This window comes from Nicotiana sylvestris, chromosome 11 (assembly GCF_000393655.2).
Source record: "Nicotiana sylvestris chromosome 11, ASM39365v2, whole genome shotgun sequence".
NCBI lineage: Eukaryota > Viridiplantae > Streptophyta > Magnoliopsida > Solanales > Solanaceae > Nicotiana > Nicotiana sylvestris.
The window spans coordinates 139,511,208-139,529,457 of record NC_091067.1 but is presented as its reverse complement, the minus strand read 5'-3'; the positions used below and the strand labels follow the sequence as shown (position 1 = coordinate 139,529,457).

General features: G+C 40.9%; 1 protein-coding gene across 1 annotated transcript; it reads right to left on the bottom strand.

Annotated features, from left to right (window-relative positions):
* Positions 1 to 1,060: 1,060 nt before the first annotated feature.
* LOC138881740 (uncharacterized) lies at positions 1,061 to 1,900 on the bottom strand. The gene has a single exon (XM_070161992.1). The coding sequence runs from the start codon at positions 1,898 to 1,900 to the stop codon at positions 1,061 to 1,063; it is 840 nt and encodes a 279-aa protein (XP_070018093.1).
* Between the last annotated feature and the right edge of the window lie 16,350 nt (positions 1,901 to 18,250).

The following is an 18,250-nucleotide window of genomic DNA, read 5'->3' as shown; positions in this document are numbered from 1 at the left end:
TACCCATCCAGAAAACAAAAGTGTTACCTCTCTGCCAATCTATCCAGCATCTGATCGATGAAAGGAAGTGGAAAGTGGTCTTTCCGGGTGGCTAGATTCAACTTTCGATAATCCGTGCAAATTCTCCAGCCTGTGACGGTTCTCATTGAGATTAGTTCATTTTTGTCATTCTTCACAACCGTCATGCCACCCTTCTTAGGCATATATTGAACTGGGCTAACCTAGCTGCTATCAGAGATTGGGAAAATAATTCCCGCATCTAACCACTTTATCACCTCCTTCTTCACCACTTCCTTCATATTTGGGTTCAGCCTCCTTTGATGTTCCCTGGAAGGTTTGTGCCCTCTTCCAGCAGAATCTTATGCATGCAGTAAGCGGGGCTGATCCCCTTGATGTCTGCCATGGTCCACCCAATAGCAGTTTTGCACTCCTTCAATACCTGTAGAAGTTGTTGGACCTGCACATCTAACAAACCAGATGAGATAATAACAGGTAGAGTGGAGTCAGGTCCCAGAAATTCATACCTGAGGTGGCCTGGCAATGGCTTTAGTTCCAGCTTCGGTGGTTCTTCAATGAATTGCTTAGATGGAGGAGTCTCCCTCTTTTCTGAGTGTAGGGGCTCGAACTCTAGATTTCTTTCCCAATACCCTCTACCTTCCAGTGCCAACACCTATTATGCCAAGTTCTCACTATTCACTTCCTCCAAATTCGTCAAACATGCAACTAGGGGATCCTCAACCGTCAACACTTCATCATCAGACTGTACTATTACATCTACGGCATCAATAAGAGAGCAATTGGCGAACTCACTTGGTCGCCTCATAGATTTCTGCACATTGAATACAATCTCTTCGTCATTGAGCCTCATCTTAAGTTCCCCGGTCTCACAATCAATAAGAGCTATCCCTGTGGCCAAGAATGGTCTTCCTAAGATGATAGGAATTTCTTCATCCACTTTGCAATCCAATATCACAAAATCTGCAGGGAACACGAATTTCCCCACCTGATTAAGTACATCATCAAGGATCCCAAATGGACGCTTCACAGTCCTATCAGCCAGCTACAACAACATAGAGGTGGGTCTAGCTCTCCCAATGCCCAACCTTTTGTAAATGACCAGGGGCATAAGATTAATGTTGGCCCCTAAATCACAAAGTGTTTTCGCAAAAGCAAAGTTTCCAATAGTGCATGGAATAGTAAAACTCCCTGGATCAGAGAGCTTTTCAGCAACAGGTCTAGTTACAACTGCACTGCACATCTGAGTAAGTGTCACTGTGGCCAAGTCTTGGAAGTAAAATTTCCGAGACATTAAATCTTTCATCATTTTTGCGTATCCAGGCATCTCCTTTAAAGCTTCAATCAATGGAATATAAACCTGAATTTGCTTGAGAATCTCAAAGAACTTTTTGTACTGCTCCTCCTTTTGATGCTTGGCCAACCTCTGTGGAAATGGAGTAGGAGGTCTTTTATTCCCAATCTCTTGGGACTTTTCTTTCTTAGATACTATCTCTACTACCGGCTCTTCAACTGCTTCAGCAACTTTCTCGGTCTCCTGCTGAGTATTCTTTTCTTCCTGAGCAGGCTGGATTGTCACATCTGTCAGCCTTGTGGAATCATCTAGCTCAATGGGTACCTGAATGAGTGTCTCAGCCTGTATATTGTCACGAGCTCTCTCCTGCTCTACATCAAGATCCCTGCCATTACGGAGACTCACCTCCATCAGCTGCTTCGGGCCCTGATCTTTAGGATTGATTTGGGTATCTGCAGGTAATGTCCCCTGAGGACGATTGTTCAGAGACATTGAAATTTGGCCCAATTGCACTTCAATATTTTTGATTGCTGCTTCATGTGCATCTACTCTTTCATTTATTTTTGCATTGGACCCAATCACCTGCAGCATTATTGCTTCAAGTCTTGTGAACCCATCTTCTTGCCTTCCACCATGTTGTTGCAGAGGTGTGATATACCCTTGTTGTTGACTGTTGTACCCCTGTGACCTTGGATAAGGTGCCATATTGTTGGGGGTCTCATACCTCCCATGTTTCCAGCGTTGTACTGTGGCTGAGGTGGTCTGTATGGCTGCTGAGTTTGCTGACCCCAGTTCTGATTGCCCTGTCTCTGGCCTCCATAGTTTGACACATAGTTCATGTCCTTAGGGTGCTGATGGTGATGATCATGTTTAGCATTCCACGGATTACCAATTGGCTGACTAATGCAAGATGTGCACAAGCCCCCATTGGTGGTATCTACAATGTGCACTTGCTGTTTCTGCCCCGATTCCTCCACCTTTTTGGTGAGTATGCTCATCTGTGTCAAAAGGGTTGCCACATTTTCAGCCATGGAAATTGATGGGTCAAAAGGCACTGAGTATACCACTGGAGTGATAGGTGCATTCCTCGTCGTCCACCCCGAATTTTGAGCCATTTTATCAAGCAGACTCTGACCTTCTCTCTAAGTTTTGCTCAAAAACGCCCCACCAGTTGAGGCATCTACAATGTTCTTCATGCTATCTGACAGTCCAATGTAAAACCGTTGTCCCAATATCTGATCTGGAATACCATGGTGTGGACATATAACCAACATTCCTTTAAACCGGGTCCATGTCTCATGCAGTGTCTCCATTGGTTTCTGTTTAAAGCTCACGATCTCATCAATTTGTTGAGCTATTTTGTTGGGCGGGTGGAACTTGATGTGAAATTGCTTGACTAGCTCATCCCAAGTTTCTATAGAGTTTATGGGGAGTGAGTTTAGCCAGACTTGAGCAGCTCCTGTCACCGAGAATGGAAATAATAACAGTCTGATTGCTTCCGGAGTTACGTTGGGTTGCCTTTGAGTTTTGCAAATCGATAGGAAGTTCTTCAAGTGCTGCGGAGGATCTTCGGCTAGTGTCCCAGAAAATAATCCCTTGTTTTGCAGCAAGTGCAGCATGTTGTTCGTGATCTGGAACGATTCAGCTTGTATCGCGGGCACAACAATGGCAGTGGCCAGATTGTCAGCTGTGGGTTGTGCTCAGTCATATAGTGCAGCCTCAGGCACAGGAAGTGCCCTATCTCTGACGTTTTCGTTGACGTTGTCTACGTCACCCATGTCAATTTCGAGGTTGTGTGTTTGATGAGGTTGTTGAAGTTTTTTGTTGGCACGGTTCAATATCCGGAATGTTTTCTCTGGGTTTGAGAGTCCTTCAAGTACTTCTCCAGTCCTCGTAGAGTTTCTAGGCATACCCCTGTGCAACCATGTCAACAACCGTCAAAACTTTTCAATCAAATCTTGGTGTAGAGAAGACTGACTATACTAAGAATTTGTTGTATTTCTATCAATGGTAATTGATAATTCCGTTAATTCCGTTAATTCGCCAGCAACAGCGCCAAAATTTGATCATGCCCAACTATCCCTTATAAAAAGGACAATGCGGTCGTTGCAAATATAATCCGGTTTACAAGTCCGAAGTCGAATCCCACAGAGAATTAACCTATCAATCACAATCTTTAGAACTACTAAACTCTTGAGAACCAACTTCCCCAGACGTTTGAATAACCGTTGATGGTTTCTTTACTAACTAAGGTTGCAAGTAAATAACAAGCTGTAAACTAAAATGCTAAGGTTGTAAACAATAATGAGAAAATGCTAAGGTAATGACTTCCCCTATTAATGGAATCTCTTCTGTTTATGCTTGATACAAATTGACCAACACACCTCTATCAATCATGAACACTTTTCTTACCGTAAATCTCTCCCGAGTAATCACAGTAATATATTATTGAACTCTCCCGAGATACACCAGCTAGCTTTAATTAACACAGTTCACTTAAGATTGCACTCAAGGCTTCGTTATCCCTAATCCCGCTTTAAACCCGCAGTTATAGATCCCTCTTATACTTTGGGAGTAGTACAGTTCAACAATAACCTAAATATGCACTCTCTCCCGAGTTATGCACACTAAATAGGCATAGCTAATTGAGGATCCTGTCAATTAACTACAACAAGAACATAGTTGAACAAATAAAGATTGAAACTAGCAATTTGTATTCACATAAACAAGAAGTTCATCCCCCAATAGGTTCCATCAAAACCTTAGACAAAGGATTTAGCTACTCATAACTATGGGTAAACAAACTAAGATAAGATTCATCATAAACTAGCAATAAAAATCAAAGAAAAGAAGAGAGATGTTTTGGGTGATCTCTCACAATTGTTCTTCTTGCCAAAAATACTCTCCATAACAATACATGCCTCTCTTGGGCGGAGTCTAGTGTTTAAAATAGGGTTTTGGGCTAAAAATCCCGTGTTTTGCACTTTAGTCCCTGAACTTCCTCGCATCTGTCGTGGTCGCGGTGGAACCGCGGCCAAACAGCTCCTCTGAATCTCCTTTTGTCCGCGAGCAGTCTTCACCGCGGTTCTGCCGCGGTCGCGGTGGAACCGCGGCAGAATCATTTCTCTGATTCTTCAACCTGTTTTTGCGTGGTTCACTTGGGATATTTCACAGATGGCCTCTGTTTCTTCAATTTTTGACTCCAAAAGTACTCTCTAGCCTTCCCTAGTCATATATAACCTGCAAGTCATGAAAAGCACTAATAAGAGCATTTTGTTATCACTTTTATTATCAAAACTATGCAAGAAGGCGGTTATTTAGGGCCTGAATATAGTTAAATTCACCTATTATCATCTATAAAAAAGTGTAGTTTGATTGCTCGAGGACGAGCAATGGTTTAAGTGTAGGGTGTTGATGATAGGCTATAATTGCGTATTTTAGTCGATTATTACACTCTAATTTACTGCACTTTAATTGAGTTTGAACTTTAATCGCTAGTGTCTTGCACTAACTGTGCGTTTTATGCCTTATAGGAGTGATTCCGAACTATGTAGATGTTATAGAATGAATTTAAGTAATTTGTAGCTTTGAAGTCTGAGTAAAATCCCAAGGAATTAAGTCCGGATCGTATTCAGGGATCAACGGATGATAGAGCAACAAAACAAAGAATTGAGTAGGCATATTATGCACTATCTAGTAAAATACACATAACCTTTAGGTCAGAATTCCATTTTGGCTCCACAATATATGGTTGGAAGGATAACTCAAAGAGTTACAACTTTCATGTTTTATGGTTTTCTAAATTCCAAACGGAACAGGGTGAAAAATGCGGTCAAAACTACAATCACGGACCTGACGCGGACTGAGGCAGTACACTGGGAAAGTACCACGCTCGCGGACGTCCAGGCCTGGAAACTTGTCCTTTTTCGCGTAGGAGAAGGTATAATTGTTTAAGCCCGACCCTATTTGGCATATATACATGGAAAAATAGTATTTTGAGGGGAGGAGACCAATTTTTGATACAGATTCGACCTAAGGAGGCAGAGACAGAATAGGAGCAAGGCGGGAAATTCTTCTACGAGTTTTTCCTTCCTCTTCCTATTTTTCATTGTTGGTTATGACTTTTAGTATTGTAGTTTTACATACTATTATGAATAGCTAATTTGTTATCTAGGGTTTTGATAGAACCTTTTGTAGGATAAATTCTTGTTATGTTTTTATATAATTGAGCCGTAGTATTTTCTCTATTTGTCCAACTATATTATTCTTGTGGTTGATTGAAGGGCTCTCAATTAGCTGTGCCTATTTAGTATGTATTACTCGGGAAAGAGTGCATATTTAGGTAGTTGTTGAACAACATCACTCCTGACGTATGTGAGGAATCAATAACCAAAGGTTTAAAGGTGGGATTAGGGATAACGAAACCTTGGGTGCGATCTAAGTGAGCTGTAATTAAAGCCAGCTAGCGTAACTCGGGAGAGTATGTCTAGTAATTTGTCGTAATTATTCGGGAGAGAATTACAACACGGGGAGCGCTCATGATCGGTAGAGAATACTTAGGCAAAATTATAGAAGACATAGCGGGAAGGATTCCGACAATTGGGAAAATCATAACTCTAGACCTCCTTAATCTTTTCGCCAACCTGTAGTATCTTTAGTGTTAATTTATTATTTTAATTTGTTAGTTAGTTAGTTAAACACAAGAATCTTAATATTTATAAGTTAGGAATTGTTCAAGCTTGTATTCTTGGTGATAGTGAACAACTGTAGGCAAGCCTTAGTTCTCTGTGGGATTCGACTCCGGACTTGTAAACCGGATTATATTTGCAACGACCGTTTGTCCTTTTATAAGGCATAGTTGGGCGTGATCAAAGATCCATACTATCCACTTAAAATATGGATAACTAATGGGTTTAACTTTTATATTTGCAAATAATCAAATTGGGAGTTCCTCAAGTTTGGGAGACTAGGAATTCTCAAAAGTGATCATATTCAAGAAGCCATGAATAATATGGATATCTATATTATCTGTCGGTTAACTCATTTTTTATCCGTATTAAATATAAATTGGACCGAATAATTTATCCGTTTTCGACCTGACCCGCCTGTTTGCCACGCGCTAATTCAGCCCAACGTTAACGTAGAAAAACACAACAAATTTTAATTAATTAATGAGTTAACTTCTATATATATATACACTAAATATGACTACAAGTAACTGCCCATGACGAGCAGCCAAAGATGAATACCGCGTTGGTTGACTTATCGAATCGAAATAAGATCTCATATAATCAAGATTCTCCACCCAAACTAACTATCTTATAAATAAGTAGATAACATATTATAATAAATTAAATTACACCAATAGTATAAAAGGTATTTTATCTTACGTAAAATTTCCTGTGAAGGAGCAGTTGTAAATGGCAAAGCGGGCAGATTGTAGTTGTAATGAAGGAAAACACATGTTTAAAGAAGAAAATTAAAATATGACAGATCACTAGATATTGTAATCTCCTGCCCTGTTCACTGAGGCTCGAGAATTGGATCATAGATAATTTCATTGACATGCAAAAATGAGAATGTGAGATTAATTACCTAAGGTTCTCCTGGCTAGAATTTTTTGCTGTCATTATTAGAAAAGAAATAATCTCAATGTAATATCAGCACTAATAATAAAAGCATTAATGTTGATAATGACAAGTCACAGTAATTTTCAGCTCGATAATTGATGAACTTTTCAAGTTGAAAGCATTTGTACTAAGATCGCTATTGCCCAGAAAATATTTTTGTAAATAGAAAAGCGACCAAAGTTGGTCGATTTTTCTGGGTATAATTTTGGCAGAAATTGCCTATTTTGGCAGCTACACCACCTGCCAGCATACCAAATTCCTTAAATAACAATATAATTCAATTCATAAATTACAATTTCAATACCAAAATCACCACAACAACCCAACAAAAGTTCAATTCATATCCTAAAATATCAATTCGTAAATTAAAAGTTCAATTCATATCCTAAAATTTCAATTTATAAACTAAAACCCCAATACATAAACTAAAGTCCAATTCATATCCTAAAGGTTCAATTCATATCCTAAAATTTCAATTCATAAATTAAAAGTTCAATTCATATCCTAAAGGTTCAATTCATATCCTAAAATTTCAATTCATATCCACAAAAGTTCAATTCATATCCTAAAATTTTAATTTATAAACTAAAATTCTAATACATAAACTAAAAGTCCAATTCATATCCTAAAATTTTAATTCATATCCTAAAGGCTCAATTGATATCCTAAAAGTCTAATTCATATACTAAAGGTTCAATTCATATCTTAAATGCTTAATTCATATCCTAACATTTCAATTCATATACAAAATTTTCAATTCATATCTTAGAGGTTCAATTCATATTCTAAAATTTCAATTCATATCCACAAAAGTTCAATTCATATCCTAAAATTTCAATTTATAAACTAAAATTCCAATACATAAACTAAAAGTCCAATTCATATCCTAAAATTTCAATTCATACACAAAAATTTCAATTCATATCCTAAAGGTTCAATTCATATCTTAAAATTTCAATTCATATCCTAAAAGCTCAATTCATATCCTAAAGGTCCATTTCATATCCTAAAGGTTCAATTCATATCCTAAAGGCTCAATTCATATCCTAAAATTTCAATTCATACACAAAATTTTTAATTCATATCCTAAAATTCCAATTCATACACAAAAACTTCAATTTCATATCCTAAAATTTCAATTCATATCCACAAAAGTTTAATTCATATCCTAAAATTTTAATTTATAAACTAAAATTCCAATACATAAACTAAAAGTCCAATTTATATCCTAAAAGTCCAATTCATATCCTAAAGGCTCAATTCATATCCTAAAAGTTTAATTCATATCCTAATATTTCAATTCATAAATTAAAGTTCAATTGATATCCTAAAATTTCAATTTATAAACTAAAATTCCAATACATAAACTAAAAGTCCAATTCATATCCTAAAATTTCAATTCATATCTTAAAGGCTCAATTCATATCCTAAAAGTCCAATTCATATCCTAAAGGTTCAATTTATATCCTAAATGCTCAATTCATATCCTAAAATTTTAATTCATATCCTAAAGGTTCAATTCATATTATAAAATTTCAATTCATACACAAAAACTTCAATTCATAAAAGAAATAATGAATATAATATCATATACTATAACATGCTATATATGTAGTTAAAGCAGCATGAAGTGTGTGTGTTATATATACACACACACTAACATATACTATAACAAGTTATATATATGTTATAGTATTACAGTGAAGTGTTTGTGTGTGTATATATATATATACACACACACACACTTTGATAGCCGTATATATGTATCAATCCCTAAAATAATGCGACCATGTGTTCTTAGCGCTTCATGTTCTTATATATATATATACACACACACATACACACACACATGAAGCGCTAGTAATATAGGGTCGGGTTATTTTAGGGATTTATACACTTGTTGTGATGACCCAAAAGGTCATCACTTGTGTTTCAAGTGAACTCAGTGTTTCGAGGCCTAAAACCCTTCCTTTTACCCCACCTTGATTTACGTGCATGGTCCGGACCTATATCCAGAAAGCTTTTTATGTGAAAATATGAGAAATAGAAATTTTAGAGTTAAAAAAATTGAAAAATTGATTATGGTTGACTTTGGTCAACATTTTTAGCAAACAGACCCAGATCCGTGTTCCGACAATCCCAGGAGGTACGAAGTAAAATATGGGACTTGGGCGTATGCCAGAAACGAATTCCGAGGTCCCAAGCCCAAGAAATGAATTTTTGAAAGAAATTGTTTTCTGAAAAATATAAAGGTTTTTGAAAGTGAAATGTTATGTGAAACCTGTGGTATTGGGCTCGTATTATGGTTTTGGAACCCGGTACAGGTTCAATATGATTTATATATGTTGTATGTAAAGTTGGGTGAACAACGGAGTTTATTTGACGTGAGTTGGACTTCCGGTTGGAGAGTTATGAACTTTGAGAGTTTTTTATGAAAATGTTGAGTTTTGAGGTTTAATTCATGATTTTACATGTTATTTTGATGATAGGATCGCAGTAGTAGGACCATACGATATTTTTGAGGTTGTGTGCATATTTGGTTTGGAGCCTCGAGGGCTCGGATGAGTTTCGGGTAGGTTCCGGGATGTCTTAAGCTTAAACATGGCTATTGGAGGTTCAGGAAAAAAACTGCAGCTCTCTAAACCTGCTAGTGCGGTCCGCACTGATTTTGTGATGTCCGCACAGGTGGTTGTGTGGCTGCAGTGAATCTTGTACGGTCTGCACAGGTTCACTGGTGACTGTGCGGCCGCAGTTGATTTTGTGCGGTCCGCACAGGGAGTCTGAGAGGTTGTGCGGCCGCAGTTGATTTTGTGCGATCCGCACAGGGGGTCTGAGATGAGTATATTAAGATGGGATTTTCAGTTATTTCTCATTTTTCAAAACCCCAAAAACATAAGAGACAATTTTTCAAATAACCTTTCTTCTCCAAAATATTGGTAAGTGATTTCTAACTCATTTTCTTCTATCATTATCATCTTTTAACATGATTTCAACTCAAAATCAATAATTTTCATGGAGGAAATTGGGTGTTTTGGGGTAGAACCTAGCTTTTTTAAAAATTGGAGATTTGGACCTCGATTTGAGGTCCGATTTCAAAACAAATTATATATTTGGGTTTGTTGGGGAATGGGTAATCGGGTTTTGGTTTGAACCTCGGGTTTTGACCAGGTGGGCCCAGGGGCGATTTTTGACTTTTTGGTAAAACTTTAGAAAATTCATTTTCATGCATTTGGGTTGGTTCATTTAGCGTTTATTGACGTAATTAAGTAACTTGTGATTAAATACGAGCGAATTGGTGGTGAAATCAAGGGGTAAAGCTATAGTTGAATCGTGAATTGTGTTTGTGGCATCGAGGTAAGTGTTTGGTCTAACCTTAGCTTGAGGGATTAGGAGTTGTGTCTTATTTGCTACATGTTAATTGTTGAGTACGACGTATAGGCATGGTGACGAGTATATATACGTCGGTGTCAAGCATGCCCGTGAGTCTTGTATTATAATTGTTATGACTCTGTTGTGGTTTATTGCGCTTCATATGTTATTATCACCATTGTTCCCTTGCCATGATGTTTGTTTGATATTAATGATCCCTTGTCGGGATGTTTATTTTGAGAGTATTGTTCCCTTGCCGGGATGTTAGTTTGATACTATTGTTCCCTTGTTGGGAAGTTGTTATATTGCTCTTGTTCCCTTGCCGAGATTCCTTGTGATTATTGTTGACTTGTAAATGGGAGCAGGTGGTACGCCTACCACAAGAGATAATGAAATGGGAGCGGGTGATACGCCTACCACAAGATATAATGAAATGGGAGCGGGTGGTACGCCTACCACAAGATAAATAAAATGGGAGCGGGTGGTACGCCTACCACAAGATAAATAAAATGGGAGTGGGTGGTACGCCTACCACGAGATACAAGAAATGGGATCGGGTAGCACATATGCAATAAGATGTGAAAAGAAAGTGAAATCTGCCTTTGTTTTCTTTACTCTTGTTAGTGGTTGATTTTAATTCCTTTATAATTCTCTTGACATTCTGTTTTACCTGTTATTCCCCGAAGCATGTTTCCCCCTCCTATCTTTATTTGTTTATTTCTGTGCTTCCCTTCCGCTATATATATATATTTGAACTGCACAAGTTTATTTGGTAGTCTGGTCCTAGCCTTGTCACTACTTCGCCGGGGTTAGGCTTGACACTTACCAGAACATGGGGTCGGTTATGCTGATACTACACTCTACACTATGTGTAGATCCCGGAGCAGCTCTTGGACCGTAGTTGGAGGCTACCTTCAGTCCACGTGGAGATCTAAGGTAGACCTGCATGCATCCGTAGGCCCTAGCGTCTCCTTCTATCCCTATTTCCTGTTTCATGTTCATTTTATTCAGAAACAGTGTACTGTTATTTCTTCAGACTTTATATGTAGCAATCTTAGATAGTCTGTGACACTGTGACACCAGGTTTTGGGTGCTTTAGGTTTTAAGAGTTGTAACATATGCAGATTTTAGATATTTAATTGTTATCTTCCGCTTAATTATTTAAAGTTCCGTTGTTTTCATATTATCGTCTTATATTGGTTTTAAAGAAACAATTGAGTAATGAAATAAGTAGTTAAATGATTGGCTTGCCTAGCTCACATTAGTAGATGGCATCACGACTCCCGATGGTGGGAAATCCGGGTCATGACAAGTTGGTATTAGAGTTCTAGGTTACATGGGTCTCACAGTTCACAAACAAGCTTAGTAGAGTCTGAGAGATCGGTACGGAGACATCTGTATTTATCCCCCAGAGGCTACATAGTTAGGAACAAATTCACATTTATTCTCTCCTATCGTGCAGTTTGGTTTCTTAAAGTTAATTGAATTTCTACTCTGTCCTCTCGAAGATGGCGAGAACACACGCGTCCTCATATACTGACCAGCAGAAGCTCCCACGAAGGGCAGAAGGTGAGGCCGAGGCCGTGCTAGAGGCCGAGGTAAGGACAGAGCTCAGCCCCGAGCAGTAGCACTAGTGGCAGAGCCTCAGGTTGACTTTGATGTCGAGGTTCCGGCCCCAGCAGTTCCGGTGGGCCCAGCTCAGGTCCTAGAGGGGTTTATTACTACCCCAGTTATTCAGGATGCTCTGGTCTGTCTAGTGGGCCTCATGGAGAGTGTCACCCGAGCAAGCTTGCTTCATGTAGTACCAGCATCTCTCAGGCTGGAGGAGCAGCCCAGACTCCTGCTACTCGCACCCCGGAGTAGGTAGCTCCCCAGATTCAGACTCCAGCGGTTCAGCCAGTTGGAGCAGTTCAGCCGGGTGTGGTAGCTCAGACCGGTGATGGAGCAGCTATGTTTGCCGATGCTTTGTGGAGGTTGGATAGGTTCACCAAGCTCTTTACTACTACTTTCAGTGGTGTATCTACTGAGGATCCCCAGGATTATTTAGATAGCTATCATGAAGTTCTTAGGAACATGGAGATAGTTGAGATTAATGGGGTCGATTTTGCTACTTTTCGCTTATCTAGATCTGCCAAGACTTGGTGGAGAGATTATTGCTTAGCTAGACCAGCCGAATTGCCAGTCTTGACTTGGGAGCAGTTTACACAGCTATTTCTGGGGTAGTTTATCCCCATCACTCAGAGAGAGACTTATCGGAGGCAATTTAAGTGCCTCCAACAGGATTCTATAACTGTTACCCAATATGAGACCAGATTTATCGACTTGGCTCGTCATGCTCTTATCATACTTCCCACTGAGAGAGAGAGAGGGTGAGGAGGTTCATTGATGGAATTATTCAGCCGATTCATCTTCAGATGGCTAGGGAGGCTATGAGTGAGATATTTCTCTAGGAGGCGGCCAATGTGGCCCGTAGAGTTGAGATGGTTCTGTCGTAGGGAGGTGGTCATGGGTCGGATAAGAGGCCCCGTCATTTAGGCCTATTCAGTGGTACCTCGTCTGGAGGTAGAGATTTGTATGGTAGAGGCCATCATCCTAGGCCTTTTCAGTCGGCACTCCAGGTTTCCCACGGTACTTCAGGTGGCTGAGCTCCTCAGATGCAGTATTCTGATCACCAGTCCTACAGTGCACCACCTGCTCCTATCAGTGCACCGCCACTCAAAGTTTTTGGGGTGGTCATTCAGGTCGTCAGGGCCAGCAGTCTCAGCATCCGAGGGCTTGTTACACTTATGGTGATACGGGTCATATTGCTAGGTTTTGCCCTCGAGTACCGGGTAGCTCTCAGCATCAGCCCGCCCAGCTAGCTAGAGGTGGGGGTAGAGGTGCTATAGGTGGAGGTAGAGGTATTAGAGGTGGAGCTTAGGCTGCTAGAGGTGGAGGCCAGCCAGCAGCAGGCCATCCCAGAGATGTAGATCAGGGTGGTGGGGCCCAGCCCCGATGTTATGCACTTCCAGCCAGGCCCGAGGCTGAGGCTTCAGATGCGATTATTACAGGTATGTTTCCGGTTTGTGATAGAGATGCTTCAGTGTTATTTTATCCAGGGTCTACATACTCGTATGTGTCATCTTATTTTGCACCATATCTGGTCATGCCTAGTGATTCTTTGAGTGCTCCTGTTTATGTGTCTACATCGGTGGGTGATTCTATTATGGTAGATCGAGTCCATCATTTATGTATAGTCATGATTGGGGGTCTTGAGACTCGTGTAGATTTATTTCTTCTGGACATGGTTGATTTCGATGTCATATTGGGGATGGACTGGTTATCACCTTACCACGCTATCTTGGACTATCATGCCAACACTGTGACCTTAACCTTACCGGGTTTACCTTGTTTAGATTGGAGAGTGACTCCTGGTCATTCTACCCGTAGTGTTATCTCTTATGTGAAGGCTCGACGTATGGTCGAGAAGGGGTGTTTGGCCTATTTGGCATATGTTCGTGATTATAGTGTTGAGGTTCCTTCTATTGATTCTGTGCCTGTTGTTCGTGAGTTTCCTGAGGTTTTTCCTTCAAACCTACTGGGTATGCCACCCGACAGGGATATTGACTTATGCATTGATATGGCTCCGGGCACACAGCCCATTTTTATCCCGCCGTATCGTATAGCCCCACCTGAGTTGAAGGAGTTGAAGGAGCAGTTGCAAGACTTGCTTGAAAAAGGTTTCGTTAGGCCTAGTGTTTCGCCTTGGGGTGCGCCAGTGTTGTTTGTTAAGAAGTAGGATGGATTGATGAGGATGTGTATTGATTACCGTCAGTTGAACAAGGTTACAATCAAGAATAAGTATCTATTGCCGAGGATTGATGATTTGTTTGATCAACTTCAGGGTGCCAAGGTATTTTCGAAGATTGTCTTAAGATCTGGCTACCATCAGTTGAGGATTAGGTCATCCGATGTCCTTAAGACAGCTTTCCGCACTCGGTACGGGCATTACGGGTTCTTGGTGATGTCATTCGGATTGACGAATTCCCCAGCAGCTTTTATGGATTTGATGAACCGAGTGATCAGGCCTTACTTGGATTCGTTTGTGATAGTCTTCATTGATGATATTTTGATATATTCCCGCAACCGGGAGGAGCACGAGCAGCATCTTAGAGTGCTTCTCCATACCTTGAGGGATAGTCAGTTATATGCTAAATTCTTGAAGTGTGAGTTCCGGTTGAGTTCATTTGCATTTCTGGGTCATGTTGTATCAGCAGAGGGTATTCAGGTTGATCCAAAGAAGATTGAGGCAGTCAAGAACTGGCCTAGACCAGCATCAGCTATAGAGATTCGGAGTTTCTTGGAATTGGCAGGCTACTATGGTCGGTTCGTGGAGGGGTTCTCATCTATCGCAGCCCCGATGACCAGGTTGACCCAGAAGGGTACCTAGTTCAGATGTTCGGACGAGTGTGAGGCGAGCTTTCAGAAGCTTAAGACAGCTCTAACTACGGCACCGGTGTTGGTTTTTCCCACGGGTTCAAGGCCTTATACAATCTATTTCTCGTATTGGACTTGGTGCAGTGATGATGTAGGATGGCAAGGTCATTGCCTATGCTTCGCGGTAGTTGAAAATTCATGAGAAGAACTATCCAGTTAATGACTTAGAGTTGGCAGCCATTGTTCACGCATTGAAGATTTGGAGGCATTATCTGTATGGCGTGGCATGTGAGGTGTTCACGGATCACAAGAGTCTTCAGTATTTGTTCAAGCAAAAGGAGTTGAATTTGAGGCAGAGGAGGTGGTTGGAGTTGTTGAAAGATTATGATGTAACTATCTTATATCACCCGGAAAAGGCCAATGTGGTGGCTGATTCTTTGAGTAGGAAGTCATCTAGTATGGGCAGTCTTACTTATATTCCGATCGGTGAGAGACTGTTTGCTTTAGATGTGCAAGCTTTGGCCAATCAGTTCGTGAGGTAGGATGTTTCTGAGCCCAGTCGTGTGTTAGCTTGCACAGTCGCTCGTTCTTCTTTACTAGAGCGTATCCGAGATCGGCAGTATGATGATCCCCATTTGTGTGTCCTCAGAGACATAGTGCAGCACGGAGGTGCCAAGCAGGTTACCTTAGGTGATGATGGAGTTTTGAGGTTGCAGGGTCGATTTTGTGTGCCTAATGTGGATGGGCTCCGAGAGTTGATTTTAGAGGAGGCCCATAGTTCTCGGTACTCTATTCATCTGGGCGCCGCAAAGATGTATCAAGATTTGCGGCAATATTATTGGTGGTGGAGAACGAAGAAGGATATCATTGCATATGTGGCTCGGTGTTTGAATTGTCAGTAGGTTAAGTATGAGCATCAGAGGCCTGGTGGTTTGTTCCAGAAGATTGAGATTCCTGAGTGGAAGTGGGAGCGGATCACTATGGACTTCGTTGTTGGACTCCCACAGACTTAGAGGAAGTTTGATGCAGTGTGGGTTATTGTTGATAGGCTGGTCAAGTCAGCACATTTTATTCCTGTGGCAGTCTCTTATTCTTTCGAGAGGTTAGCTGAGATCTATATCCGGGAGATTGTTCGTCTCCATGGTGTGTCCGAGTCTATCATATTTGATCTAGGTACGTAGTTTACCTCCCATTTCTAGAGAGCAGTTCAGCGAGAGTTGGGCACGTGGGTTGAGTTGAGCACAGCGTTTCATCCTCAAATGGACGGGCAGTCCGAGCAGACTATTCAGATTTTGGAAGATATGCTCCGAGCTTGTGTCATTGACTTTGGAAGCTTGTGGGATCAGTTTTTTCCATTAGCATAGTTTGCCTACAACAATAGCTACCAGTCGAGTATTCAGATGGATCCGTATGAGGCTTTATATGGTAGGCGGTGCCGGTCTCCGGTTGGATGGTTTGAGCCGGGAGAGGCTCGGTTGTTTGGTACAGATCTGGTTCAGAATGCCTTGGACAAGGTCAGGATTATTCAGGATAGGCTTCGTATAGCTCAGTCCAGGCAAAAGGGTTATGCCGACCGCAAGGTTCGTGATTTGGCATTCATGGTCGGTGAGCAGGTATTGCTTCGAGTGTCGCCTATGAAGGGCGTGATGAGATTTTGGAAGAAGGGCAAGCTTAGCCCTAGGTTCATTGGCCCGTTTGAGATTCTTGATCGAGTGGGAGAGGTGGCTTATACACTTGCATTGTCGCCGAGCTTATCATCTGTTCATCCAGTGTTTCATGTGTCCATGCTTCGGAAGTATCACGGCGATCAATCCCACGTGTTAGATTTCAGCACTGTCCAGTTGGACAAGGACTTGTCTTATGAGGAGGAGCTGGTAGCTATTCTAGACCAGCAGGTTTGTCAGTTGAGATCGAAGACTTTTCCATTTGTTTGTGCTCAGTAGAGAGGCCAGCCCACCGAGGCATCGACTTGGGAGTCCGAGTTCGATATGCAGAGTCGTTATCCCCATCTTTTTCCCGACTCGGGTACTTCCTTCTTATGTTCGTTCGAGGACGAATGGTTGTTTTGGAGGTGTAGAAGGTCATCACTTGTGTTGCAAGTGAATTCAGTGTTTCGAGGCCTAAAACCTCCCTTTTACCCCACCTTGATTTACGTGCATGATCCGGACCTATATCCGGAAAGCCTTCTATGTGAAAATATGAGAAATAGAAATTTTAGAGTTAAAAAAAATTGAAAAATTGATTATGGTTGACTTTGGTCAACTTTTTTGCAAACAGACCCGGCCGTGTTCCGACGATCCCGGGAGGTCCGCAGTAAAATATAGGACTTGGGCGTATGCCCGAAAACGAATTTCGAGGTCCCAAGCCCAAGAAATGAATTTTTGAAAGAAATTATTTTCTGAAAAATATAAAGGTTTTTGAAAGTAAAATGTTATGTGAAACCTGTGGTATCGGGCCCGTATTATGGTTCCAGAGCCCGGTACAAGTTCCATATGATTTATATATGTTGTCTGTAAAATTTGGTGAACAACGAACTTTATTTGACGTGAGTTGGACTTCCGGTTGGAGAGTTATGAACTTTGAGAGTTCTTGATGAAAATATTGAGTTTTGAGGTTTAATTCATGATTTTACATGTTATTTTGATGATGGGATCGCACGAGTAGGTCCATACGATGTTTTTGAGGTTGTGTGTATAGTTGGTTTGGAGCCCCGAGGGCACGAGTGAGTTTCGGGTAGGTTCCAGGGCGTCTTAGGCTTAAACATGGCTATTGGAGGTTCAGAAATAAACTGCAGCTCTCTGAACCTGCTAGTGCTGTCCGCACTGGTTTTGTGCTATCCGCACTGGTGGTTGTGCGGTCGCAGTGGATCTTGTGCGATCCGCACAGGTTCACTGGTGACTGTGCGGCCGCAGTTGATTTTGTGCGGTCCGCATATGGAGTCTAAGAGGTTGTGCGGCCGCAGTTGATTTTGTGCGGTTCGCACAGGGAGTCTGAGAGGCTGTGCAGCCGTAGTTAATTTTGTGCGGTCCGCACAAGGGATCTCAGAGGAGTATATTAAGACGGGATTTTCAGTTATTTCTCATTTTTCAAAACCCCAAAAACATAAGAGGCAATTTTTCAAATAACTTTTCTTCTCCAAAACATTGGTAAGTGATTTCTAACTCATTTTCTTTAATCATTAACATCTTTTAACATCATTTTAATCGGGTTTTGGTTTGAACCTCGGGTTTTGACCATGTGGGCCCGGGGGCGATTTTTGACTTTTGGGTAAAACTTTAGAAAATTTATTTTCATGCATTTGGGTTGGTTCATTTAGCGTTTATTGACGTAATTAAGTAATTTGTGATTAGATACAAGCGAATTGGTGGTGGAATCAAGGGGTAAAACTATAGTTGAATCGTGAATTGGGTTCCTGGCATCAAGGTAAGTGTTTGGTCTAACCTTAGCTTAAGGGATTAGAAGTTGTGTCTTATTTGCTACATGTTAATTGTTGAGTACGACGTATAGGCATGGTGACGAGTATCTA

Coding starts and splice junctions, on each gene's coding strand:
- LOC138881740 (XM_070161992.1), bottom strand. CDS start 1,900: ATGCTGCAGGTGATTGGGTCCAATGCAAAAATAAATGAAAGAGTAGAT.